At 46.4% G+C, this 27,646-nt stretch overlaps 1 protein-coding gene across 2 annotated transcripts; it reads right to left on the bottom strand.

Annotated features, from left to right (window-relative positions):
- Positions 1 to 3,779: 3,779 nt before the first annotated feature.
- CPN1 (carboxypeptidase N subunit 1) lies at positions 3,780 to 27,646 on the bottom strand. 2 transcript variants are annotated; one of them, XM_070431847.1, is made up of 9 exons: positions 27,154 to 27,646; positions 21,935 to 22,131; positions 14,848 to 15,003; positions 12,913 to 13,095; positions 11,520 to 11,631; positions 11,241 to 11,380; positions 8,731 to 8,830; positions 6,482 to 6,600; positions 3,780 to 4,114 (listed from the first exon to the last, which is right to left on the bottom strand). In XM_070431847.1, exons 1-9 carry the CDS (start codon positions 27,374 to 27,376, stop codon positions 4,016 to 4,018), a joined length of 1,329 nt encoding a protein of 442 aa, XP_070287948.1. In that variant the 5' UTR covers positions 27,377 to 27,646; the 3' UTR covers positions 3,780 to 4,015. The 2 variants fall into 2 exon arrangements, with proteins under 2 accessions (XP_070287948.1, XP_070287949.1); XM_070431848.1 differs by lacking the exon at positions 6,482 to 6,600 and having other exon boundaries at positions 4,031 to 4,114.

The raw sequence follows: 27,646 nt of genomic DNA, 5'->3' as shown, positions 1-27,646 counted from the left end.
GGGCGGCAGGGGGGGGCAGAGTGCCCACCTGGTGTCTGCACCCCTCTGCCTAAGGGGGTCAACCCCCCGGCCCCTCCCAGACTGGTTTGAGGGCCCTGGGGCTGCAGGCAGGACCTGGGGAACTGGTGACCGGCCAGGGCCCGGGCTCAGCAGGTCCCTGGGGCTGCAGGGGAGCGCGGAGGGTGCCTGTGCTGAGTGTGGGCCCAGGGGATGAGATGCTGCCACGGAGGTGGGGGGGCATCGGGGACTTGGACCAGGAGGCGCCGGGCAGAGCCACGCCTCAGAGCAAATGCAGGAAGCCTGCTGGTTTGCGGACCCCGAATCAATTTCATTTCGAGGTCAAACAAAATCTGCCAGGAGAGGCAGGCTGCGTAAGCCAGGCGGGGGGATGGGGGTGGGGGTGGGGGTGGGGGGGAAATAATGGTGCTTTGTAATCTAAGCCACAGACCGCCAGGGGAGGCGGGATGTTCCCCACGCAAGGCCCTCGCCCCAATGCGGCGGGACTCCCCAAGGTTACCAGCTGGGAGGGACCTTGAGACAAAGCGAGCAGCCGCCCAGAGGCACTGGTGCCATGACCGGACCCCTGTCTGCTGGGGGTGGAGGGGGGGGAGGGGAAGGGCCGCTTACCCAGAGGTCACAGGTCAAGGAGACAGAGGCTGGAAGGAAGAAGTCAGTCGCCCTCTCTGTGCTGCAGTAGCTTCACCTGTCCTATGGGCACGAGAACAGTGGGGGCAGGGCCACGTGGACAGCCGGAAATGCGCACGTGATCAGTGGGCAGGGCCATGTGGACAGCCGGATGTGTGCATGTGATCGGGGGCGGAGCAACGTGGACAGCCGGATGTGCGCACGTGATCAGGGGGACAGGGCCACGTGGCAGCTGATGTGCGCACATGGAGGGGGGGGGCGGACCACTTGGACAACCAGATGTGCGCAGGTGAACACAGTGTGAGGTTACGTGAGGTCGGAGGAGGGGGCACCTGAAGATGGAGGAGGAGTCAGGTGAGGATGGGGGAGAGGCCTCCTGAAGATGAGGGGAGATTGAAGGGATGGGGTCAGGAGCAAAGGAGCCCCTAGAACAGGGGTGGGCAAACTTTTTGACTCGAGGGCCACAATGGGTTCTTAAACTGGACCGAAGGGCCGGAACAAAAGCATGGATGGAGTGTTTCTGTGAACTAATATAAATTCAAAGTAAACATCATCACATAAAAGGGTACGGTCTTTTTTTTTTTTTTTTTTAGTTTTATTCATTTCAAATGGGCCGGATCCGGCCCGCGGGCCGTAGTTTGCCCACGGCTGCCCTAGAAGCTGATGAGGCAGGAAGGACCCTGCCCTGGAGCCCGCGGAGGGAGCACAGCCCTAGACACCCTGATTTCAGATTCTGGCACCCAGAGGGGAGAGCACTTGTTCCTGTTGCTTCAGGCCGGTCTGTAGTCATAGGAGCAGCAGCCTCAGGAAATAGACCCCTCCTTTTTTTTTTTTTTTAAAGATTCTTTTAGTATGTTTTTATTGATTTCAGAGAGGAAGAGAGAGGTAGAAACATCAATGATGAGAGGGAATCATTGATTGTCTCCTGCAAGTTGGACCGAGTCCGCAATCCAGGCATGTGCCCTTGACCGGAATCGAACCCGGTACCCTTCCGGCCGCAGGCCAACGCTCTTTCCACTGAACCAAACCGGCAAGGGCTAGACCCCTCCTTTTGGGGCCTTGACCAGGTTCTGGGAGCAGCTGAGCCCTGTGATCTGCAGCAGGGGAGACCCCCCAGCCCCCTAGACCTCTCACTGCAGGGCTCACAGGGAGATCCATCCCTGTGTCTGAGCCTCGGCCCTGTCTCCTGCTCCGGGGGCTCCTCCGCAGTGACAGTGCGGTGGGCACACCAGGCGGGCTGCTTGGTGGGAAGCACAGCCATGTGGCTCAGGGACTCCCCACCACCTGGCCCAGGCCCAGCTGCAGGATGAGGCAGGGCTCTCCCCAGCCCCGCCCTTACCTCCCTCCCGGGCCTCCCCTGGGAGTCCTGCCTGGGCCTGGGCTTCCTGGAGCACCTGGGTTGACAGGAGCCCACAACCGGCTGCCGTGCCCATATTCTAGATGCCAAGACTGAGGCTCAGAGAGGGGGAGCAGAGATCCCTACCCCCAGCCCACCGCCCCCTCCACCCAGCCCAGCTGACAGGTGGCTTCCCCAGCTGCCTCCCGGTTGCCATGGTGTCAGAGGAGGAGGTGGTGGGGCAGATTTGTGAATTCATATCCCGGGTCTTTAACAGATAAAAACCTGACAGTTGTGTTGGGGTCTTACGGTGGTACAAAGAATCACATTTCAAACGGTGGGAGACTGTGTTTGGCTATAAAAGCGGGTTCCTGCTCCTGCTTTTCCTTCCCAGTGACCTGAAGGTGGACAGAAGAGGGTGGGCGTAATTGTTTGTTGATTTTGATCCTTTGGAAAAGAGAGAAGAGCCCTAGTCTCAGGATACGCTTTACATTTTCTCTTGTTTTAGTATTTGTGCCCGTGGTACTTATCCACAAGGAAGGAAGGAAAAAAATGTAGAGAGAGGGTTAATGACCTGAGGAGAGAATACCCTTTCCAAATGGGGAAAGATACCTTTTCCTCCGCTTTCCTTTTGACCAGAGATGGAGCCATTGCTTGAGAAGCAGAAAAATAAGTCATGTGTGAATCCTCATCTTGAATGGCCTCCGGCAGGGGGTGGCGATCTCAGCCAGAGCACCTGTTTTCTGATGGGCAGGGCTTCTTGTTGAGAGGAACTAACTTGCTCATGTTGAGAAAGGGCTGGGTTAGATAGAAGCTAGGCGTGGGGAGCGGGGAGGCTAAGAGGTGGGGGTGGTGAAGCAAGTGGGGGAAACTGGAACCAGCCCTATCTGACTGAGGCTGAGCCCTGAATGGGGTACATGCCAAAAAAAATCCTACCAAGCTCTGAGGCCAGGGGGTTGGAACCCCATCATGCCCAGTGGGAGGTTATGAACTGGTGTGCTGTATGGTGTGTGATGAAAGACTACACATCCCTTCACAATCTTTAGTAACATCTACTGCGCTCAGTGGCACTTTTAGAACAAATGAGTTCATTCTGGGAAATGAGCAAGAGTGTTCTGTGTCACTGACACAGGGCAGGACAGAGCCATTCCAGGAACATCTGCGTTCCAGTTGCATACCCAGAAAATGTGTAAAGGATGCACAGTTTTTCTCAGAGTATAGGCCCATGGATCGAAGGGTGGGGGGTTCGATTCCCAGTCAAGGGCACATACCTCGGTTGCAGGTTCCCCAGCCTCGGTAGGGATGCATGTGGGAGGCAACCAATCATTGTGTGTGTGTGTCTCTCTCTCATCAATGTTTTTCTCTCTCTCTCCCCCACCTCCTCCTCCTTCCCTTCTACTCTCTCAAGAAATCAATGGAAAAAAAATATCCTCTGGTGAGGATTAAAAAAATATATATGCACATTGTTTAACATGTCCATGTACAAAAATGGGTAGCAGTGGGATGAGGTGTTTGTACGTGAAATCCTTTTCTTATCCAGAAACTACTGGCTATTGCTGAAAGGGTACTCTGGGATTTCAGATTTGCTCACCGGGTGTTGCTATGGGAAAAACATCAATGGTGGTTCATTCATGTCAGCATTTCAGCTGTTCATTCAGAAATCTTCCTTGAGTACCTATGACGTTGCAGCCTCTGTGCGAGACTATGGTGACAGAGTGGCCAGCCAGCCAGAACCAGTCTCTGGGAGCCTTCGGGACCTACACCATCCCTCACAATCGGAAAATCTTACTGAACACCGCTGAGTTTATGTACAACTGCATCAGAGGGCTTACACCTGGAATAGACAGAGACCATCCTAAATTGTCCTGAATATGTTTATATTTAAATATGTCCCAGATGATAAAATAGAAAGAATGCTTCATGTGATCAGAGAGCAGGACCAAAGCCCTTCTGAAGTGTTCCCTGGGCCGCAGTGAATCGCTGAGATTTCCAGCAGGGACTTGACCACTGCCATCTCGGTATCTTTTCATTTGGCTACCCGGGGCTGTACTTGCTTTGGTAAGAGTCTGCCTCCAGGGGCTGCGCCGGGGACTCGGTTACTGGAGGGATGCTTCTCTTGAGTTGGAAGTCAACCTGGAAGAAAAGAAGAGGACGCTAGGAGAGCAGAGGAGGCGGTTTTCGACTTCCTGACATTGAAATTGGGGGAAGACCTGTGTGGATCCGGTTTCACCACAGTTGCAGGTGCTGAGTGCAGGGGACTCAGAAGAATTATCACAGCAACGATCCAAGCAGCACTGGTGGTGTCATATAGGCTTGGCTAATATTCCCCCCAAAGTGCTACCTAAGGTGACACATAAGGTGAATCTGGATGAACTTAATATTCATTCACTTTATATGTATTTGAAAAAAACTATACCTACAACTCAAACCACGATTTTGCCAATACTGTTGCCTCGGACAAGAACAAGATTGATGGTGTCATAATAACCCCTTTCCGCTGACTGTGAATCACAGGTGGCGTGCTCCGGCACGCACTCGCTTCAGATCCTCAGAACTACACTTTCTGCCATCATCGTTGAGAAACACAGATCGGAGAGATGAGATAGACTGTTAGTATGGATTCTTAAATTCCAAATTGCCATGCGCATTAATGCATCGTTTCCAGTAATACCTGGAAACTTCCCTTCCGGCTGTGGCACACAGATAGCATGATGGTATATTGACGAACCAGCTGGGATATACCGGCTGTGCAGGGGCTGCAGAACCATCCCAGGAAGTACAGGGAGAGGGAGTGGCTCAGTGTTCTAACCACCTTTCCCCGAGGCACCCTCAGCTTCCAAGCCCCTGGAACAGTGGGAGCTGCTGAAGCCTCTGGGAGTTGAAAACCTTGTGACTAAGAGGGCTCTCCAGGGCATGATTTCTTGCCCCTTCCACAAAAATCTACAGTCAGCTTTTCTGCTAGTTCCCCAAAGTCCAAGTCAGAACCAATGGCACTATAGTCATACAGGAATTTAGAAAAGAAACAAGAAAGTGAGAAAAGGAAGAGGGCAATGAGAGGAACATGACATCTAGAAGGCTGTGGGAAAGCAGAGGGGAGAACCCCGACGCTGGGAGGTATCTGAGGAGGTCTTAATTGTAACGTGAAAACCATCCAGTCAGGGATCTTTCTCTTCCCCCCCAGCCAAGTGGATCTCTGCTTTAGAACGGGAAGACTCTACTGTGATCACTAAATGGATTCTTCGTTGTTATGGTATCTGGGAATTGTATCCAAGAGATAACATATTAATGGGTTATGTTAATTTATTGAAAGGCCATATGACACAGGAGTTGAAATATTTTGAAGCAGAGCATGTCACTCAAGATTTGCAGTTGGTTGCATTTGGCCCTGAATAGACTTGCTTTATTTTTTTTAATTTAATTTTATTGTTTAAAGTATTACAAATAGTAGTACATATGTCTCCTTTTTTTCCCCATTGACTCCCCCCCCCCTCCCCCGCCTCCCCTGCCCTCTGGCACATGCCCTCACCCCCCTGCAGTGTCTTGTGTCCATTGGTTAGGGGAGGGTGGGGGGTAAGAGATCAACCAAAGGACTTGTATGCATGCATATAAGCATAACCAATAGACTTGCTTTAATGCAAGACACATGCATACAGCTGCCTAACTGTCATTTGATTTTAGGGTGGATGAGGAGCAGAGGGTATCATAAGAAAAAAAGGGAAATTGGGACCGGGAACAGGCTACAGCGGAAGAGTTACTCGGTTTTCTGCCTCTGCATGTAAGTCATTTACAATACGCAGGAGAAGGGAGTGACCACGGAGCCTCTTTATCTTTAAGATCCTAATCTAGTATGACTAGAGCTCAAAAGATTTAGGCTTATAGACGAACACTCTTTGCTTCTCGTGTAAAACATGCCCTGGAAAGCTGAATGTCAGCTGGTTCTTGCTGAGGCGAGTGGGAAGGAAGGGGTCTGGGCACATGGGGCACCAGAAGGGGGCAGAGTGCCATCTGGTGGTAGTCCTTGCTGATGGCACAGAAGAATGCAACCCCTGGGAACCCGTGTATCTGGGCAAGGTCTCTGGGACCTTGCGAACTAACATTTGCCGGGCATTTTCTAGGTGTCAGTCACTATACTGCATGCTCTACGTACAGGTTCTCATTTCAATCTGTGAAGGCGGTACCACTGCCACCAGTTTACAGACGAAGAAGCTGAGGATGAGAGCAATTGGCTAATGTGTCTACAGTCTGTGGACCAAGGAGCTGGATTGAGAAGCAGACAGTGCTTTTAACCAGTGTGCTATGTTAAACAGGAAAAGGAAAAGTCAAAAGGAAGTGGGGAAGATATAACAGGAAAGTGACGGAAGAAAAATTAGCATGTGAGAGCAATGAGACTTTTTTATGACGAAAGAGGAAAGACTGGCCAAGAGTAGAACTGTGCCATCGGTTGTTTGTGACGCTGTATGAGTGATCTTTACACGCTCGGTAAAAGTCAGCCTAACTCACCCGTTTGGGTTCCCCGGGACCCACGGTCACAGTCACAGTCTTTGGGTCGAACCCAGGTGCTGTGGCAGTGACAGTGTAGGTGCCTGGAAGCAGCAGCCGGAAGTAGTCACCGTGATCACCTAAAGGTTACAAGGATATAACTCAGGCTGCTGATTAGAAACTGCCCCAGATATATAGTCTTTTATATTAAAAAAACGATCTGAGGGTTTCAGCCGACCATAAGCTTGATTTTTCTTAATAGCGTAATGAAACCGGTTAAGATCTAAAACAATCATAAGCTACTTTACCTAAGAGGAGTATGGGCCTCAGCTTCTGAGAAACAGGAGTTGCCCTGAAAATATGGTGTTTAACTCTAGACCCTGTGTTTTTAAAAACTCATGTCTAAGAAAGGGTCACTGGAGAAAGGTTGAATATCTGTGAATGCCTTTGCTTGGTAAAGAGAATGCATGCGACCTCGGTTTCAGTATCTGGAAAGCCACCGTGAAGAAATAAGCATGGGAACTTTGGGGTTAAGTTGCTGGGAGGACCATTTTGCTAGACAGAAGCAAAGACTACCGGGACACACGGAGCTTCCACACAGGAAATGAACTGCTTTAGGGAATTGTGAGGACTTAGACAGAGATCGCTGAGGGCGCTGGGGAAGCAACACCGCTGTGCAGTGCACAGCTGCCCTCACGGGTGTGGTGGCCTGGGTTGGTCAACCAGCTGTCTCCGTGGTGTCGTTCGTGTACAACCTTACATTGAGTGGGAGGGCTGGACTGAATGACCACTGAAGGTCTGATTTTGAGAATCCTATTTTCAATATATCTCCCATCACCTCTAAAAGAGAAAAATAAAATTCAAAAAGAGGCCTGTCGCTCTATGTCAGGGATATAGCAATTTGGCTAATGACCTCACATCTCTTTTGAACCAATTGTGACCATGCCTTTAAATTTCTTTTTAAATGTACAGCAATGAATAATTGAAATAAATGCAATTAAGAGTGAGACAGTACATAAACAGTGAGAAAGTCTCTTTTCTGCCCCCTGTTAACTGTCTGTAATTTACTGTAAAATACTTTAGTAAAAGCATTGTCTTATTATGCTTCTGTTGGACAGTTTAAGGCATACCCCAGGGCTATCATTTTCTTAACCAAGGACTCACATCCAGGTGAGGTGGCTAGGACTGTATCAGAAAGCCCCAATTCCAATGAAAACTAAACAGTATTTGCATATAAACAGTCATACACTCAAACCCAACATGGTTATTTAAAAGATAGAAGACTGAATTAAAGACCCACAGATAGAGGTATCCTTCACCACAGATAATAGACTTCATCCTAAGTAAGTCCACGGGCCCTACTGCTGGGAGCACCAAAATCAAACTCGTTTTCTTTCTTTCCAGTTGACCCAGCGATCCTGTTCTTTCCCTGCTACTTACTACCATGACATCAGTCAAGAAACCCTCATTGTAACACCATTGTGCATGAGATGTTCTGTACCATGTAGGACAGCGGTTCTCAACCTGTGGGTCGCGACCCTTCGGGGGTCAAATGACCCTTTCACAGGGGTCGCCTAAGACCATCAGAAAACACATATATAATTACATATTGTTTTTGTGATTAATCACTATGCTTTAATTATGTTCAATTTGTAGCAATGAAAATACATCCTGCATATCAGATATTTACATGACGATTCATAACAGTAGCAAAATTACAGTTATGAAGTAATAGCGAAAATAATTTTATGGTTGGGGGTCACCACAACATGAGGAACTGTATTAAAGGGTCACAGCATTAGGAAGGTTGAGAACCACTGATGTAGGAGGTTCTGTCAATCTTGCCCTGCACCAGGTTTATAGGATGCATCTTGCTAGCTTTGTCCTGAATGGAGGTGTCGTGACACACACACCTGGGTCAGGGACAAGACTAAGCATCCAGTTTACACTCCTTTCTCTTTCTACCCCTTTCCCGCCAGTATGAGAGCTATTAATATTACTAGCTGCAAACCCAGAAAACACCCCTAATAACGTGACATGAGGCAGTGGCTCCTGATGCTGAGAGAGATGTGACATTTGCATTTTCCTGGTCCTTGCCTCTTAACTCACTGTCCCCATTTCTGTTACCTTTACCTCCTCCAGTCCCTCACCCCCAATGGCCTTGATGTCCTTGTGAGTTTCACTGGCTTACAATTTGGCCTCCTGGTTATGCTGAAGAAGAAGAGGAAGTGAAAGCTTCCTTCTCATCCCACTCGGCAGTGGCTACCTACCTGAGGTGACATCATGGTTAATCCCACTGACAGAAATGACAGCCTTAGGGAGATAATTATTATTCTCATCAAGCACCATTCCCTTGATGCCTTGGTGTACCTGTTGGAAAAAACTTATGGTATAACTGTGATCATAAAACATTGTACAGTGTTTTAGAGTCCGTACAGCCCTGTCTCATATGCTTTTGCATTTAACCTCACAAACATTAGCCTAATAACCTCTTAATTCAGAGGTCCTCAAACTTTTTAAACAGGGGGCCAGTTCACTGTCCCTCAGACATTCCACACATGCGCACTGCGGGCCCGGGACCAGTCGGTTGCTAAGCAGGATAGGCATCGGCGGCAAAAACACCCGGCGGGCCAAATAAATGTTTTCGGCGGGCCGCATGTGGCCCGAGGGCCGTAGTTTGAGGACCCCTGTGGCTTAATTGGTCTCTCTGTCCCCTCTCCTTATACCAAATAATCTCTTTTAAATAGAGCAATCAGGATAATCCCATTAAAATTTAAGTCAAATCATGTCATACTCAAACCCAACTCAGAGCAACAGTGAAGTTCTTGTGGTGGTCTCTAAAGCCACAGCCTCAGTTAGCTGACTGCTCTCATCTCCTGCTACCTTCTCCCCTTCTCTTGTGATTATTCCAACCACAATAGTGTTCTGGCTTCGTTATTTTTTTTTTATTAAAAAAAATTAAATTGTGATAAAATACACGTAACATACAATTTCTTATTTTGACTATTTTTAGGTGTAGAGCTCGGTAGTGTTAAATATATTCACATTGTTGTGCAAGCAATCTCCAGAACTTTTTCATCCTGTAAAACTGAAACTCTATGCCCACTAAACAAGTCCCATTGCCTTCTCTCTCCAGACCCAGGCAACTACCAGTCTACGAATTTGACTACTCTTTTTAAAAAAACATATATTTTTATTAATTTCAGAGGGGGAGGGAGAGGGAGAGAGAGAGAAACATCAATGATGAGAGAGAATCATTGATTGGCTGCCTCCTGCACACCCCTTACTGGGGATTGGCAGCAACCCAGGCATGTGCCCTTGAGCGGAATCGAACCCAGGTCCCTTCAGCCCTCAGGCCAACGCTCTATCCACTGAGCCAAACCAGTGAGGGCTTGACTACTCTTGATATGTCATTTAAGTGAAATTATAAGGTATTTGTCTTTTGTGATTGGCTTATTTCACTTGGCATAATGTCAACAGGGTTTATTTATGTTGTAGCATGTGGCAGAATTCCCTTTTTTTTTTTTTGGTTAATCCTCACCTGACAATTTTTTTTTTTTTTTCGCTTAAAGTGTTACAAAGGGTATTACATAAGTGTCCTTTCCCCCCCCCCCCCCCCCCCCCCCCGCCCTTGACAAACCCCTACCCTCCCTTACCTGACAATATTTTTCTATTGATTTTTAGAGAGAGTTGAAGGGAGGGGGAGAGACAGAGAGAGAGAAACATCACTGTGAGAGAGAGACATCGATTGGTTGCCTCCTGCATGCAGCCCGACCAGGGCCAGGATGGAGCCTGCAACCAAGGTATGTGCCCTTGACCGGATCAAACCCAGGACCCTTCACTGAGCCAAACTTGGCTACAGCCAGAATTTCCTTCTTTTTAAGACAGGATAATATTCCATTTTATGTATATACCATATTTTGTTTATCCATTTATCTCTCATTGAACACTTGTATTGTTTCCCCCGGTTGGCTCTCACGAATACTGCTGCTATGAACAAATATCTCTTTAAGATCCTGCTTCCATTTTTTTGTTTTTGTTTTTTTGGGGTTTTTTTTTGGTATCTACCCTGAAGCAGATTGTTGGCTCATATGGTGGTTCTATTTTTAATTTTTTTGAGGAACTGTGGTACTGTTTTTCACAGCGGCTGCACCATTTTACATCCCCACCAATAACGTACAAGGGTTCCAATTCCTCCACATCCTTGCCACCATTTGCCGTTTTCTGTCTTTGTTTGTTTGTTTTCTAAAGCAGCCGCCCCAATGGGTGTGAGGCGGGAGCTCACTGTGGGCTTGATGTGTATTTCCCCAGTGACTGGTGATGCTGCACCTCGTTCAGTGCTTGTTGTTGGCCGTGCAGTTACTTTTGTGTCCTCACTGAGGAACCCCCTTTTCTCCAGACATCAGCATGGTTCTCCCCCTCCCCTCCTTTAATTCTGCTTAAATGTCACCTCGGTAAGGCCTCTTCATAGCACTTAGCATGTTATGAGATTTATTTAATTACTTTGTTTATTGTCTGTCTATCTCTTCTCACTAGAATATAAACTCCATATGGATAGGGGTATTTTTTCTTTACATGCACAATCCCCAGCATAGAGTACAGTTTCTGATGGATAGTTTTGCTCAGTAATGTTGAATGGATACATTTCATTGGTAGAAGAAGCCCAGATATATTGATGAGTCAGAGCAAAAGTGAGACTTGAGCCACACAGAAAACTTTGCCTGCCATTGGAAAAACCTGCTCTTTCTGTAACCATAAAACTTAAAGAATTCAATTTTACCTGCTCCAAGAATTGGATTAGGGCTTCCCGATTACCCAGCCACTCTCGCTGTAATTCCTCTTGGCGGGGAAATTTGTCACAACTCAGTTCCAGCGTGATCTCAAAACAGTTGGTATGGAGATAATTAAAGTCTTGCATTCCTAGGGGAAAGAGCAGGGGCAGATTTGAATAACCAGTTTCCCACCCGACGGGCAGTTTCAACTCTCTTTAATCACAATCTCTCCACACACACCTGGTTACCTTCTATTCTACCTCTTGATATTCACCTCCTCCCCTTACCCTTGCTGAGAGAATACCAGGAAGCCCCATTGGTGATGCCATCCGGGAAGTAATCCCCACAGTTCCAGCCATAGTGCATCCATCCGTGTGCATAGGAGTAGACCTTGGCCAGCTGTAGGGAAAGGGGGCAGAAATGACCTTGAGCGTTCCCAACTCACACTGCGATGTTCATACTTAGAAGTTGCGTAAAGCCAAGAAACCCACCCCACTAGGTATAAACTAATGATTATTTGCTTTAGTGAAAGAAAATACCAGCCAAGATAGAGATGGCATGTGTGAGTGTGTGCGTGCAGTGGATTATAGTTAAGCAACCTGAAATCTGATTTTTCCACTATCTTGGGACTAAATTTCTCCAAGTGTAAAGTGAGGGGTGGCACTAGATGATATATAAGTTCCCTTCCAGGTGAACACTATCTTTTTTTAAATTATTTATTTTTATATTTTAAAATTTACTTTTCAATTACAGTTGACATACAATATTATATTTCAGATGTACAACGTAATGTTAGACATTAGACATTTCTATACCTTATGAAGTGATCACCCTGGGAAGTCTAGGACCCACCTGACACATCCATAGTTATTACAATATTCCCTACGCTGTACTTTACATCCCTGTGACTATTCTTATAACTGACAGTTTGTACTCCTTAATCCATTTCTAGGTGTTCCATTTTCTAGCTGAGTTTTGTAAGAGAAAGAAGCAAGTAAGATAGGACTTTGTCAGGAAAAAACTATTTTGAGGGTGAATTGTGTGTTAAGAAAGAAATATATTTAGAATCCCTATTCCCTTTCATTACTATTTTATATCAGTGAAAAAAAATGAGATATACTTGCTTTGCAAAGCAAAAACTGGTGTTATTCTCTATGTAATTCATTAATTGATAATTAATCATCAATGTTATAATTGTAATAATAAATATTATTAAGTTATATAAATTATATGTTATTAATAATATATTAACAATAAAATAATGTTAATTTTATTCTATTGCTATTTTGAACTATGTGCATAGTCTATTTTTCATTCATATAGCCTTACCATCATAAAATTGCAAATTAGAGCCCCCAAAATTCACATTTAATGCCACTCGCTCACCACCAGCACTATTAGTCTTTGGGCATATTTCTTGCTTGTCATTAGCTTAAGTGCTTTTTTTACACTGTGGTAATTGTACTATAAAGCTTTCCTATATGCTTATTTTTTTCATGACACTTTGGCTTATCACTCAAAACAAAATGCAGTTTTCTAGACTGTAAGCTCCTAATGAGCAAGCAGTGCTGCTGTTATTTTCTGTGGTCTCTACCTACCAGGGTCCTGTATTACTGACTTGACCCGAATTACTCTCCTGAGTCCCACGTTCCCAGCTGGACAAGCCACCGCTCTGCATACCTTCTGGAAAAGCTTGTCGTCGGGCGTGGGGGTGTTGGCAGTGCGGCGGTAACCCCGGAACCGATGCTCCAGGGACTTGTCATACGGGTAATTGGCTACCACTGCCCCCCCATGGAGATTGGCTGAGAGGACAAAGTTGAGGGAGCGTATCCACTGGATTACGGCCCGAGTCTCAGGTTCCACCTGAGGAGAGATGAGAGACATCTGAATAAGTTTGTCAGTAAGTGGCCTGAGGAGATAGCATGTCTGAATAAGGCAGGTCCTACCAGGTATGAGATGTATATATAGGTGGGGAAATTTTGACCTTTTGCATGATGGTTTTAAAAAATTAAGTGGATGGCCCTAGTCAGGTAGCTCAGTTGGTTAGAGCATTGTCTCATACACCCAGGTTGCAGGTTCAATCTCTGATCAGGGCACACATAAGAAGCAACCAATAAATGCATAAGTAAGAGGACAACAAATCAATGTTTCTCCCCTCCCCCCCCCCAAGTAACAATACTTTTAAAAAGCTTATCTTAAAAAAATTAATTGATGGAGCCCTTTTTCAAAATGAAATCTTATATGGAATCCTAATATATAAAACAGATAAAAAGAGAGCATTTAGTGAAATCATTGTGTATGACACATGGCAGGATACATGTGCCCGAACCCATAGAATGTAGCACATGAAGAGTGAACACTAATGTAAATTATGGATTTTGTATAATAATGATGAGTCAAGGTAGGTTCATCACTTGTAACAAATGCACCACTCTGGTGCAGGATGTTCATGATGGGAAGCTGGGGGGGGGGGGGGGGGGGGGGAGAAGGTATATGGGAACTCTCTATAGTTCCTACTCAAGTTTGCTGTGAACCTAAAACTGCTCTAAAAAATAAAGTCTATGAGAGAGAGTGATGGGGAGGAGAGCAAGAGCGAGAGGGGAAAGAGAAAGAATGAAAGAGAGAGAGAGAGAGCACAGGCTTGACCCCTCTCTGGCCCCCAGGGAAGAGTCCTCCAATTTACCCACTGCTTCAGTGGCTTCTGAGGCACCTTTGTAGAAATTAGGGTAAAATCCCACCCTACTGATTGCATATTATAGTGCTAATGAGTGATGGTACTCCAAGGAAAGCCACGAATCCCCTGGACTTGCAGTACAAGTAAATAATTTACATCCTCCCTGTTTTTCCTCCTCTTGGGGTGGATGTGCTTAGAGGTTATGTGGTGTTAATGTGTCTCAGGAGCAGGCCCACCTGCAGGATGAAAGCATTCACATTACCAGGTGACACGACAGGCCTCCTGGGGAGGATGGGATCCTCTGAGTGGAGAGGAAGGGAAATGAGAGTACGGTAAAGTAGTCACCGCTCACATGGAAAGGAAGGAGGAAAAACTATGCATAAGAGTAAGACTCTCTGAATTTCTTTCTATAGCTCATTGCTGATGAGTACACAGTCCACATGTAAGAGAGCTTTCTCTATAGACAGCTAGAGTTCTGTGTCAACAGTACAGTGCAGTAGAAAGAATGTTGGATGAGGAGTGGGGAGACCTGGGTTTTAAACCTGATTCCATCAATTACAGCTGTGAGAATTTAAATTATTTTTTTCTACAAGCGTAATATCTCTAAAACAGAGACGGGTAACACTGAGGGATGCACTCGCCACAGTGTTATGGTGATCAACTGAAATAATTTTATAAAATACTGTGCAATGTGTGACACCGCTTTCACGTCCCTCACTACCATGGGCACTAACATCAAACATTTTGTGAGCAGGTGCCCCTGGGAGGTCCCTATGCTGGGGGAGGGAATCAATACAAAGAGGCAGTTATGACTGCTCTGGGCGCACTAACATGGAGCTGAGTAGAGGCCTCATTCTCGCCTCTTTAGTTGATGTGAAGATTTCCAGAGGAAATTCCAGGTGTGGCTCCACCTGCTTCTGTATGTGAATTTCCCCCCGTACCTGGCTTTTCCAGTTGTCTGGAAGGGGCAAGTGGTGGTTGGGGCCTCCGTACTTCTCATTGTAGTAGGCGTGGGTGTTGAGGTCCGGGAAGTTGCGGTTCAGGTCCACGCCATTTGCATTGTTTCTGCCAACCAGATATCCAGAGGCGTCTGGGCCCTCGGGGGGGAATGGAGAGAGGGAAAATGAAGGTTTCAGAATGAATCCTATATTTGAAGAACCCCTACTTCAAAACAAGACAAAAAAAAAAACAGCTTTACTGAGATAAAACTTATGTGCCATAAAAGTCACCCATTTGAAGTACACAATTCAATTAATTTTAGGATGTTGACAGAGTTGTACAACCATCACCACAATCTAATCTGAGAACATTTTTATTACCCTAAAAAAAACAAAAAAAAAAACCTCATGCCCTTTCACAGTCACTCTGCATTTTTACTCTAACTCCTGTAGATTTGCCTTTTCTGGACATTTCACATATGTGAGATCATACATTATGTGTTTGGCTTTTTTCACTAGATAATGTTTTCCAGGTTCCTTCATGTGGTAGCATGTATTAGTACTTCATTCCTTTTTATTGGTGAACTAGAAGCGCAGTGCATGAAATTTTGCACTGGTAGGGTCCCTAGCAGCTGCCGGCCAGGGCCTCCCTCCCTTCCCCCAGCCAGCCCCGCCCCCTGGTCAAACTCCTGGACAAACTCCCGTTCGAGGGGACAATTTGCATACTATGCTTTTATTATATAGGATAACTCCATTATATTTAACACATTTTGTTTACCCGTTCACCAACTAATAGACTGTATCAGTTGTCTGGGGCTGCCATAACAAATTACCACTAACTAGGTGACTTATAACAACATAAATTTGTTCTCCCACAATTCTGGAGGCTAGAAGTTTGAAATATAGTCATGCTTGCTAAAGGTTCAGGGGGACGATCCTTCTTTGTCTCTTCTAGCTTCTGGTGGCTGCTAGCAACCCTTGCTGTTCCCTAGCTTGCCGATGATTCACTCCAATTCCTGCTTCCATCTTCGTATAGCCTTCTCCCCATCTGTTTGTGTCTCTGTATAAATTTCTTCTTTTTTTAAAAAAAAATGCTTTTATTGATATTTTTTAGAGAGAGAAAGAGAGAGGAGGGGAGAGAGACAAGGGAGAGAGAGATAGGAACATTGATGAGAGAGAAAAACATGGATTGGCCGCCTCCTCTATGCCCCCTACTGGGGATCGAGCCCGAAACAGGGCATGCGCTCTGACCCGGAATCCAGGTGACCTCTTGGTGCATGGGGTGCATGGGTCGATGCTCAACCACTGAGCAACACCAGCCAGGCAAATTTCTTTCTTCTTCTAAGAACAACAGGCATATTTGATATAGGGTCCACCCTAATCCAGTATGACTTTGTCTTAACTTGATTACATATGCAAGATCCTTATTTTTAAATAAGGTCACATTTACAGGTTCCAGGTAGACATGAATTTGGGGGGACACTTTTTCAGCCAGTACTTAGACATTTGGGCTGTTTCCATTTGGGGGCTATCATGAATAATGCTGCTACGAACACTCATGTACAATTCTTTGCGTGAATCTATGTTTTCATTTCTCTTGGGCAGATACCTAGTGGAACTGCTGGGTCATAAGGTAAGTCTATATTTAACTTTTGCAGAAATAGCTAAACTGTGTTTTAAACTGCCTGTGCCATGGAAACCCCACCATCACTTCTAAAAGTTAGTACACTTGCTTATCTTTCTTCTGAATAATATCAACCTCATGCTTACACTTCAGACTTTATCACTTATTTGGTCGTGAATTCATTCATTCATCCATCCATCCATCCATCCATCCATCTAGTTAACCAACACTTATTTAAGTCCATCTCTGATAGATACTGGGGAAAGATAATGAGACATTATTTTAACATTCTAAGAATTCACAGTATATGTGGGGAGACAGATGTTTATATAAATAACTAAAATAAATTCCATGTAATGTTTTGGGTGGCCTTGGAGAAGGGGAATCGTGTCCACTGAGTCCTGCTGACTGAGAGAGTAGAGCCCCATGTGGTGGCTATTCCTAGAAGGAAGGTAAATGGTTCAGTGCTGGGCAGCCAAAAACTCACAAAGGGCCCAGCCGGGTGTAGCTCAGCAGTTGAGCGTCGACCCAGGAACCAAGAGGTCACCAGTTCGATTCCCGGTCAGGGCATATGCCCAGGTTTCGGGCTCAATCCCCAGTGGGGGCGTGCAGGAGGCAGCCAATCAATGATTCTCTCTCATCATTGATGTTTCTATCTCTCTCTCCCTCTCTCTCCCTCTCCCTTCCTCTCTGTAATCAATAAAAATATATTAAAAAATAAATAAAATAAATAAAAACTCACAAAGGTACTACCAGTCTCCTATCTTTCCAAGAAATCTACTTTTCACAGATTTCTTCATTTTCATGGCATCCTGCTTATATTTTATCCTTAGATCTCATTGAGAACGTAATGTTTTTTGAAGTTCTCTTACATTTCCTACATCAATGTTGTCCAGTGGAAAACACTTATCTGATTTTTCAGTTTGGAGTTTGATTTTTCACTTCATGAGATAATGATTTTTTCTTATGCCTCTCGGGGTTTTTCTCTACTTTGCTATTAGTGTCAGCGAGCTCTTGCCTGTTCATATGAACAGCTATGTTCATTTACCTATCAGTGTTACTGCTCCCATGGGGCCGTTAGCTAAGCAGGCAGGTCAGGAGCTCCCTTAACAGGCAGTTCCCATAAACAGGGCTGGTGGTATATTAGTTTCTTGTTGTTGCTGTAACAACTTGTCACTAATTTAGTGGCTTAAAATAGCACACGTTCATTATATTTGGAGTTGTGGAGAGAAGACTGAAATGGGTCTCACAGGACTGAGACCAGGGCTGTGTCCTCCGCAGGCGCTAGGGGAATCTGTCCCAGCATCCAGAGGCCACCCGCATTCCTGGGCTCATGATCCCTTCTATCACCTTCAAAGGCAGCAGCATAACATCTTCAAATCTCTGATTCTGACCTTCTGCCTCCTTCTTCCACACCCAAAGGACTTGTGGTTGATGACACTGGGCCCACCCAAATAACCCAGGATATTAAGGTCAGTTGTTTAGCAACCTTCATTCCATCTGTAACTTTATCCCCCCTTGCCATGTAACATAGCATATTCACAGGTTCCTGGGATTAGGGCTTGGGCATCTTTGAGGGAGTGAAGGGGGCATTATTCTGCCTTTCCCAAAGCTGGCTTTAAAAAAAAAAAATTTTTAAATTGGTTTCAGAGAGGAAGGGAGAGGAAGAGAGAGATAGAAACATCAATGATAAGAATCATTGATTGGCTGCCTCCTGCTGGCTTTAAGGTTTGGTGGCCAGGCTGGTCTTCCATGCAGCCAGGTTTCTTCTGGGCATGGCAGGTAACCCTGAGAGTTTGATAACCTGATGGGTCCTCTTTGGGTTCAGGTTCAAGCACTGCTCCTTCTGAACAAGTGCACACCAGGCAAGCAAAAGGGACTGGCTCCCCAAAGATACCCATAGGATTTAGAGAGCTGGCGGGGTTTCCCCACTTCCTCCCACCCCTACTTCATCCCACAAAAGATGTCGGCAGGGCAGGGTCAAGAGAAGGAGGCAGGCAGGCTGGGGTGCCACCCCCTCCCCAGCTCTTTCAAATTTTTCTGCTCTTTTGGAAACTCAGGTCTCGAGGCACCTCTCTGATTTCCAGTGAAGGGAAAAGGTTTTGCTGCTTCATTTGTTGCATCACACCAGCAAGAAGTTGGGAGATTGCAAAGGTCAAATTTGTGTTGAGTTCGATATCTTGGCTCCATTCCCCATCCTGTCTGTGCTCACCCTCCAGCCCTACCCTGCTTAAAATACTCTTGGTCATGAAAGGGCAGGTACTGTGTGCTTCTGCTTGTACGGGACAGCGTGGTCAGATTCACGGAATCCGAGTGGAGGGTGGCTGCCAGGGGCTGGGGGAGGGGACGTGGGCACTACTCAACAATGGGCATTAGGTTTTGGTTGAGCCGGAGGGTAAGTGCCGGGCGTCTGCTGTACAACATTGTGCTTATAGTTAACAATACTGTATTGGACACCTACAATTTTGTTAAGAGGGTAGATCTCATCTTGAGTGCTTTTACCACACTAAAATAAAATAAAAAATTAAGTAAAGCAGTGAATTCTAGTTTTTTAAAATGAAGAAAAAAAAAATTCAAGCCTGCCCCAAATAAACATATTTTTAAATTTAAAAAAAAATTTACACCCTAACCTCCCACTTCCCCCCAAAACAAATCAGGTTCAAACATAGCTTTTAAAGGAACGTATTAATTGCGTAAGGCAGGTGTCTGGCTTCGCCCTTGAATATTCTAATTCAGTTGCGGGAAGGGGGTGGATTCTGTATTTCAAAACATTCACTTGTGACTTTAATGCACAGCCACAAAAGAACTGCCGCTTTAAAGGGAGGCACACGGACATTTTGAATTTATGTTCATAATGTAAAAATCCATAGACATTTTTTTCCTTCTCTCTCTCCTGCAAATGAAACTCTAAAATAATTAAAAAGTTGATGGGAGACCAAGATGGCGGCGTAGGTAAACACCGGAGACCGCTGCCGCAAACAACCATTTCAAAAATACAACTAAAAGACGGAACGGACATCACCCAGAACCACAGGAAGGCTGGCTGAAGAGAGACTCTACAACTAGAAGGAAAGAGAACAGCAAACCGAGGCTCAGAGGAGGCGCAGTGTGGAAAATACAAAGGTACCGAGGTGCGTGCGAAAGCGGGCTGGTGGCTGAGGGCGCGGTTGTCGTTTTCGGTCGGGAGTGAGTCTCAGACTCTGGGCTCCAGATCCGGGCGAGTCTCTAGGGACACAGACTCAAACGGGAGAAGCGGGATTATCCAGCATCAGTTGGAACCCGAAGGCAGCTTTCTCTCCGGGGTTTGCAGCGGCTGCTGGGGTTCTGAGAAGCAGAGCCTCTGGGAACGGGACTGAGAGCTGCCATAACTGCTCCCTCCGCCCACCCTGTTGAGCCCGCCCTGCCCAAACCCTGCGCACAGCCATTTGCCAATCGCCTCAGGCAAAGGCTGGATTACCGCCTCCCCAGAAGGCAGACGTTTTCCACACAGCTGATTCCTACAGCCAGTCGGCCTGGTGGTCAAATCCCTCTAGTATTAACTACAACAATTAAGGCTTGGCTAGAACAAGACTGCGCACAAAGACCACAAGGGGGTGCACCAAGAAAGCATAAAAGATGCGGAGACAAAAAAACATGACAGAAATGGAGGATATGGAGCTAAGAATCGCAATTTTGAGGGCTTGCTATAAACTTGAGCAGAGCCTCACGAAAACTAATGAGACCCTCGATGCTACGATAAAGAAATTAGAAAGTAAGCATACACGGACTGAAATAAAGAATATTATACCCAATAGCAGACCAGAGGAGCACAAGAATCAAACCAAAGATTCGACAAAAAACACCCAACTGGAAAAGCAAAATGAAAAAAGAATCCGAAAGTGTGAAGATAGTGTAAGGAGCCTCTGGGACAGCTTCAAGCGCACTAATTTCAGAATAATAGGGGTGCCAGAAGATGAGAGACAGCAAGATATTGAAAACCTATTTGAAGAAATAATGGCAGAAAACTTCCCCCACCTGGTGAAAGAAATGGACTTACAGGTCCAAGAAGCGAAGAGAACCCCAAACAAAAGGAATCCAAAGAGGACCACACCAAGACACATCATCATTAAAATGCCAAGAGCAAAAGACAAAGAGAGAATCTTAAAAGCAGCAAGAGAAAGAGACTCAATTACCTACAAGGGAATACCCATACGACTGTCAGCTGATTTCTCAACAGAAACTTTGCAGGCCAGAAGGGAATGGCAAGAAATATTCAAAGTACTGAATACCAAGAACCTACAACCAAGATTACTTTATCCAGCAAAGCTATCATTCAGAATTGAAGGTCAGATAAAGAGCTTCACAGATAAGGAAAAGCTAAAGGACTTCATCACCACTAAACCAGTATTATACGAAATGCTGAAAGGTTTCCTTTAAGAAGAGGAAGAAGAAAAAGGTAAAGATACAAATTGTGAACAACAAACATGCATCTATCAACAAGTGAATCTAAGAATCAAGTGAATAAATAATCTGATGTACAGAATGAACTGGTGATTACAATGAATCAGGGACATAGAAGGGGAATGGACTGACTATTCTTGGGGGGGGGGGTGGGGAAGGGGAATGGGAGATGCGGGAAGAGAATGGACAAAAATCGTGCACCTATGGATGAGGACAGTGGGTGGGGAGTGACGGCGGAGGGTGGGGCGGGGAACTGGGAGAAGGGGAGTTATGGGAAAAAAGAGGAACAAATGTAATCAGAACAATAAAGATTTAATTTAAAAAAATAAAAATAAAATAAAATAATTAAAAAGTTGAATACTATACTAGTAGAGGGGGAAAAAACCTACAGAAATAAAGTATGAAGAATCTAAAATTAACTCCTCACTTCACAGTTCTGGGAAAAGCTTGATCTCTCTGATACTACCCCTCCCCCCAACCCCAATGCAAATGCAGAGCAGTTAGGGCTCGAAGCTAAAAGTTCTGGGAACGAGGTCTATTTTGCAATATCCCTTCATGCCTGCATAGTATTTTCCAGTTTACAAAGTGTCCTCACAAATATTGCCTCATTGACCTTTCCAATAAAACCAGCAGGTCAGCTCGGTCTGCTGTCTCAGTGGATCTATGAACCAAGAGGTCACGGTCAGGGCACATGCCCCGGTTGCAGGCTCCATCCCCAACGTGGGGCGTGCATGAGGCAGCCAATCCATGATACTCTCTCATCATTGATGTTTATCTCTCTCTCTCCCTCTCCCTCTTTGAAATCAATAAAAATATAAAAGAAAAACAAAACAGGAGGTCCACTGGAAAGGTGCTGAGGGAACTGAAATTCAGAGAGAGGCCACATTCATTGCATAGGGTGTTATAGCCCTGAACCCAAATCTTCATACTTTATTATATTTCTTACAGTGGCACCGAGAGGACACATTGTCCACTGGCTTTTACTTCACCCCTTAAGATGGCTCTATTCTCTGCACAGCTCGGTACCTGGGCGGCCGCCACCTCGTAGCCGTCCGGGTTCATGGACGGCATGATGTGAATGCGCGTGTCCTGGACCAGCCGCAGGATGCGCGGGTTCGCGTTCCGGAACTCCTCGCACAGGAACTCCGACAGCTGCAGCAGCAGCTCGCGGCCCAGCACCTCGTTGCCGTGCATGTTCCCCACGTACTTGACTTCAGGTTCCACTGCAAGCGTGAGAAAGACACGCGGGACGATCAAAGATGGGGGACGTTTGCAAGAGCCATGGGTGCCCAACTTTGCAAAGGGACCGTTTCCCTCTTTTTCACCAGTGAATCCAAATCTCATTCTTCGGTTGGGTCTTTTCCAGTAATCCCTGAGCCCCTTTCCAACAAATTGTAATCACAAACGCTACAAGAATCCGTGCCGGGGAAAATAATGACGACCACTGACTGAAGCCCTACTGTGTACTAGACATTGGTGCTCACTACTACTAATCCTCACAGAAACCTTGTAGAGGGGTCACGGTTCGCCTCAGGATGAGGGTACTGGGGAGGGGGGAGGTTACTAGTAAGTAACTTGTCTGAAGATCAGCTTACCTAGCGCGTAATCTGATAGAGGCCAAAGCCCAGGGAGCACTCCAGAGACAAGTCTTTTAGGATAAGGGCGGGGTTTTCCCCAGACCTGCTCACCTAAATGCTCTAGGTTATACCATTACGGTTTCTAATCATCTTGGTTGAAAACTTAATTTTCCTGGTACTTAGGAAACTAAAATCTCTCCGTAGTATCTGAGAATGTTGTGTTTTGAGGCACAGAGTGGGAAGGAATCTACCTAAGTCTCATTCCCTAATCTTCTCATTGGCTAAAGTAACTGCTCAATTAAAGCAAGAACTGAGGTCAGGAGAAGAGCTGCTAGAACCCCTTAAAGAAAATAATTCCGGCCCCTTTTTAAGGAAGGAGAAACGCTCTGGCCAAGTGATTTCTCTTCCTCCCTCTATGATTTCCCTCCCACCCTCTTCCTGTCTCTCTGATTTTTCTGGTTCCAGACCTCTTCATCACTGTATTTCCAAATCCCCCTCAACATCCTTGTAGGCTCTGGGGGGCCATCTCGGGCTCTCTCTGCTGTGAGTGAACTCACTGCAGAACTTCCCTTCTATGGTACCTACCACTTTCTACTCTGAGTTTTATCTAATTTTGCATAGGTCCTATTTTCTTTACTGGACCTGGCCTTTCCAATATATACATTTAAACAAATATTTTAGGGCATTTATCTTAGTGTACCTCCAGCAGTCTTTCTCCCACCGCCCCCCCCCCCGAAATTTCTATAACCCACAAGGATCATGCAAATTTTCCATAATGTGTAGTCTTTAATTCTTAGTGCATTTCTTTAATCTTAGATTATGTCTTTCTTACTTTTCTTAGTGTTAAAATATCCCTTATTTTAAGAAAGGATGGTGATAGCAGATGGCAGGTAGTATCTTCAACATCCTTGTTCAGTAAAATAAAATTTGGAAAATATATTTTAGTCTCCTCCAATCTCTCTTATTTATTTTTAAAAATGTTTAACTTCTTTGAAATCTAAAAGTGGGCAACTACTGCACTATAGAAACTAGCACAGTGCTTTGCACTTAGCAGGTGCTCCCTGTCAAAGTCGTTTGTCGCTACTCTCAATGCAGTATGCGGAATACCACCACTTATAACAACCACTGCTATCCTTTTGGTTTAAGCCCCTATACTCTCACACCTGGATTATTACACTAAATCTCCTACTTGAACTCCCTGCATCTGCCCAGCCCCATTAAAATGCATTCCCCTGAGTCAAAGTTCTGCAACCTTTTTTTCTCTCTTGTCTTTTTTTTTTTTTAATATATTTTATTGATTTTTTACAGAGAGGAAGGGAGAGAGATAGAGAGTCAGAAACATCGACGAGAGAGAAACATCGATCAGCTGCCTCCTGCACATCTCCTACTGGGGATGTACCTGCAACCCAGGTACATGCCCTTGACCGGACTCGAACCTGGGACCTTTCAGTCCACACGCCAACGCTCTATCCACTGAGCCAAACCGGTTCCGGCAAGTTCTGCAAACTTTTATTGTAAAGAGCCAGATAGTAAATACAGTGGGGCCTTGACTTACGAGTTTAATTTGTTCTGTGACGGAGCTCGTAACTCAAATTACTCGTATGTCAAATCAAAAAGTGAACGAGTGAGACACGTGATGCTGGGCTGATGTTGTGGCGTTCACTGTGACGTTCGCTGCGCCAACTAGCGGTGGGGTATCTGAAGCTGGCTCGTAACCCGAATTTTAGTTCGAAACTCAAAGCAAAAAATCGACAGCTCGTATCTCGAAAACCTCGTTAGTCGGGATACTCGTAAGTCAAGGCCCACTGTAATTTGGATTGGGAGCTATATAGTCTATGTCACAGCTCCTCAACTTTTGCAGTCCTAGACAATACAAAAACAAATAGGCGAGGCTGTGTTTCAAAGAAACTTTCTTTACCCAAACAGACAACTGCTCTGAGTGATCTTTAAGTTTTTTAAGTCAGATCATGTCCCTCTTCTGCTTAGAACCCTCCAGTGGCTTCTGGCTTCACTCAAAGGAAAAGGAAAAGCCAAAATCTTTACAGAAGCCTGTAAGGCCCTACCCACTCTCCTGTTCGGCTTCCCTGACCTCGCTGCTCTGACCCGTCTCCTGCTCTCCCGCTGTTCACTCTGCTGCAGCGGCAGCGGCCTCCTGGCTGTTCTTCACACACGCCAAGCGCCTGCTCTCTTCTCTGCCTGCAGTGTTTTCCTTCCCAATATTAGTTTTAGCACATACTGACATATCACCTTGACAAAGAAGCTTTTTCTAAATAGCACTGACCTCTCCCCTACTCTACCCATAGTACTGTATAACATCCTCTACCTCTCTTTCCTGGTTTATTTTTTTTTCTACAGCATTTACTTTTGTCATATATATATATATATATATATATATATATATATATATGTAATTACCCATCTATTGCCAGTCTTACCCAGCTAGAATTAAGGCCCTGAGAGCAGTGTCTTCGTTTTATTCTCTGTTGTATATTCAGAATTTACAAAAGTGCTTGCATATAGTCATAATCAGTAATATCCTATATAATAAAAGAGTAATATGCAAATAGACCAAACAGCAGAACAACCAATCAAAGCATAATATGGTAATGATATGCTAAGGCTGCTCAACTGCTCACTATGACGTGCACTGACCACCAGGGGGCAGACAGTCGACCAGTCGCTATGACATGCACTGACCACCAGGGGGCAGATGCTCTGACCAGTAGGTTAGCTTGCTTCGGGGGTCCAGCCAATTTGGACTGAGCGAGGTGGGCCAGACATGCCCTGGAGCCCTCCCGCGGTCCCTCCCCGGCCCGATTGTGCCCTGGTGGGATCCCTCAGCCTGGCCTGCACTCACTCACAATCCGGGACCCCTCGGGGGATGCCGGAGAGCCGGTTTCAGTCCGATCCCAGAGGCCACTCCCCTTGGGAGGGCACCAGATGCAGGGCTCATGGCTGGCAAGCACTGCATGCAGCAGCGTGAGCCTCTCCCGATGGGGACTGACTGGGCGCGAGCCCCCCGCAGGCACAGTGGGGCCGGGATGAGCGGGAGCGGCAGGTAGGAGCTGCAGGCGGCGTTGGACTGCGGGTTTCGGCCTGATCCCTGCAGGCCACCCAGAGGGACCCCACCCATGCACGGATTTGTGCACCAGGCCTCTAGTTTGTGGAATGAATAACGAATAAATGAAAGGAACAAGTGGATGAAAAGCTAAGTTACAGGTATCAGAGAAAAGAAGGACCGAAATGAAAAAGCCTGAAGGAAGACTTGAATGCTAGAAAGTCGAGGGGGCATCCAGAAGAGGGCATGGAGTAAGGAGGGGCTCACTCTACAATGTCCATTAGCAGCCACAGGCTTCCACAATGAACGCACGACACGAGTAAAAGCAGGTGCTTGCTATGTAATGAGGCTTCAGAGCAAGGCCCTTATCCTCACTTAATCATTCACTCTGCCTTCCTTTAGCCACCTCCCACCACTCCCCCCCTCTTCCCCTCCCCACTGGCCATGTAATATCCTGAAGCGGTCATGGACAGAACCCACCTGGGGTGAGGTTGTCATTGAAGGCCTGTAAGCAGGGGGGTGAGACGATATCAGCATTTAGGAAAATTGTTCTGGCATCTCTGTGCTAAATGGAAGGCGCAGAGAGTGGTGGCAGTTAGGAGGTCAGTTAGGAGCCTAGTCTAACGGCTCAGGCAGGTTGGGATGAAGTTGGGCTGGGGGAGGGTGTGGAAGTGAAGCAGAAGAGAGATTTGAGGTGGACAGTTTGAAGGAGGAGCGGATATAACTTGAATGTCACAGTTGTTGTAAGTAGAGCAGCGAGAAATTAGAAAAAGCTCAAATGTCCATCAATAAATGGACAGTCAGATACAACCACGCAAGGGAATGTTATACGGCCAAACGTGATGATGTAGCTCTACATGTACAGACATGGGTGCCATTCATAAGAGGCTATGCAGTGAGAAATGCAGTTGCAGTATGATTCCAATTTTATAAAATAAACCGTGTAAGGGGGTTTTAACTATGCGTAGAAAAAGTCTGGAAGGATATACATCAGTATGTTAGCAACGTCATCTGTGAGTGGTGGGATTATGACTGAGTTTTTTTTTCCCTTCTCTAATTTCTAATTTTAATCCACACATCACTTGCTTTTATAATAGAAACAAACTAACAACAAATAATACAATGAATAAAACTAATACCCCAACCGAGACCTCAGCCCCTCTCCAGGACACCACACTCTATCTCACCGTCCTTCCCCAAAGAAATACCCCCAAACCCTTCTCAGTTTCCTGGCAGAATCAGAAGGGCTAATGGTTTCTGCTTGTGTCTCCTGGGGCATTAGATAGACTGAGGAAGACAGAGTAATAACCAGGGGGGAAGGGCAATGGGAGGGAAGGAAGCGGGCAGGACGGGGGATGGGAGCAGGGAGGAAGGTCCCGAGCTACTAGAACCTAAAAAAGAGGGACCAGCTGGAGCCTGAGCTGAGCTTGCAGCTCCCCAGAGGCAGAGGCCACCTGAGGGCTGAGCAGGAAAAGGTGCTCAGCACAGGCTGGGCGGGGGGTGGGGGGGGGGGTGCTCTTTGGCAGGTGGAGGGTCCGGGGCCACCCCCGGGACGGGATTTGTAAGGAAGGGTCCTGCCCTCCACACTCCAAGGACAGCTCGGGGCTTACGGGGCTCGTGGATCCCAGGGTAGTCGCTGAATTCCAGCACGTAGAGGTGTCTGCCCTTCACGCTGCGCCCCACGCTGTAGACACGCGTGATGTGGGGGCACTCGTTGTGCACCTTGTACAGCGTCCGCACGAGGTCGTCGTAGCGGCGGTGGCGGAAGGTCACCGGGGCCGCCAACTGGCAGAGAAGGAAGAGGTGGAGGAAGACCGAGAGCAGGCCTGACATCTCGCCGGGCTGCTTCCGAGGGACCCGCGGCAAGGAGCCACGCTCTCCCCCAGACCTGCTTCTTCGCCAGCCCAAACCCGGAGGCCGGGAACCAGCTCTGGCCAGCGCCCCGCCAGCAAACGCCCCGCGCCCGCACCTGGGGAGGCGCGCAGCGCTGTGCGCCCACAGCTGCAAGTTATGTCTGTGGCCCCGGGGTGATCACCTCTCCTGCCCCATTCCTCGCCCCTCCGAACGCAGGAAAACCCTTTGAAGGGTTTTGCACGTCCCCAG

This window comes from Myotis yumanensis, unplaced genomic scaffold (genome assembly GCF_028538775.1).
Source record: "Myotis yumanensis isolate MYYU_CA2020_CCGP unplaced genomic scaffold, mMyoYum1.0.hap1 SCAF_13, whole genome shotgun sequence".
NCBI lineage: Eukaryota > Metazoa > Chordata > Mammalia > Chiroptera > Vespertilionidae > Myotis > Myotis yumanensis.
Note: the sequence above shows the minus strand (reverse complement) of the source record. Positions and strands in the feature narration are given on the sequence as shown.

What these genes read in the sequence shown, in the direction of transcription:
- CPN1 (XM_070431847.1), bottom strand. Translation starts at nt 27,376, where the DNA reads ATGTCAGGCCTGCTCTCGGTCTTCCTCCACCTCTTCCTTCTCTGCCAG. An exon ending in TAATCCAATTCTTGGAGCAG is followed by an intron (nt 8,831 to 11,240) that starts GTAAAATTGAAT and finishes TTTTTCCAACAG; the next exon opens with GTACACCAAGGCATCAAGGG. An exon ending in TAACCATGATGTCACCTCAG is followed by an intron (nt 6,601 to 8,730) that starts GTAGGTAGCCAC and finishes TGTAACCTTTAG; the next exon opens with GTGATCACGGTGACTACTTC.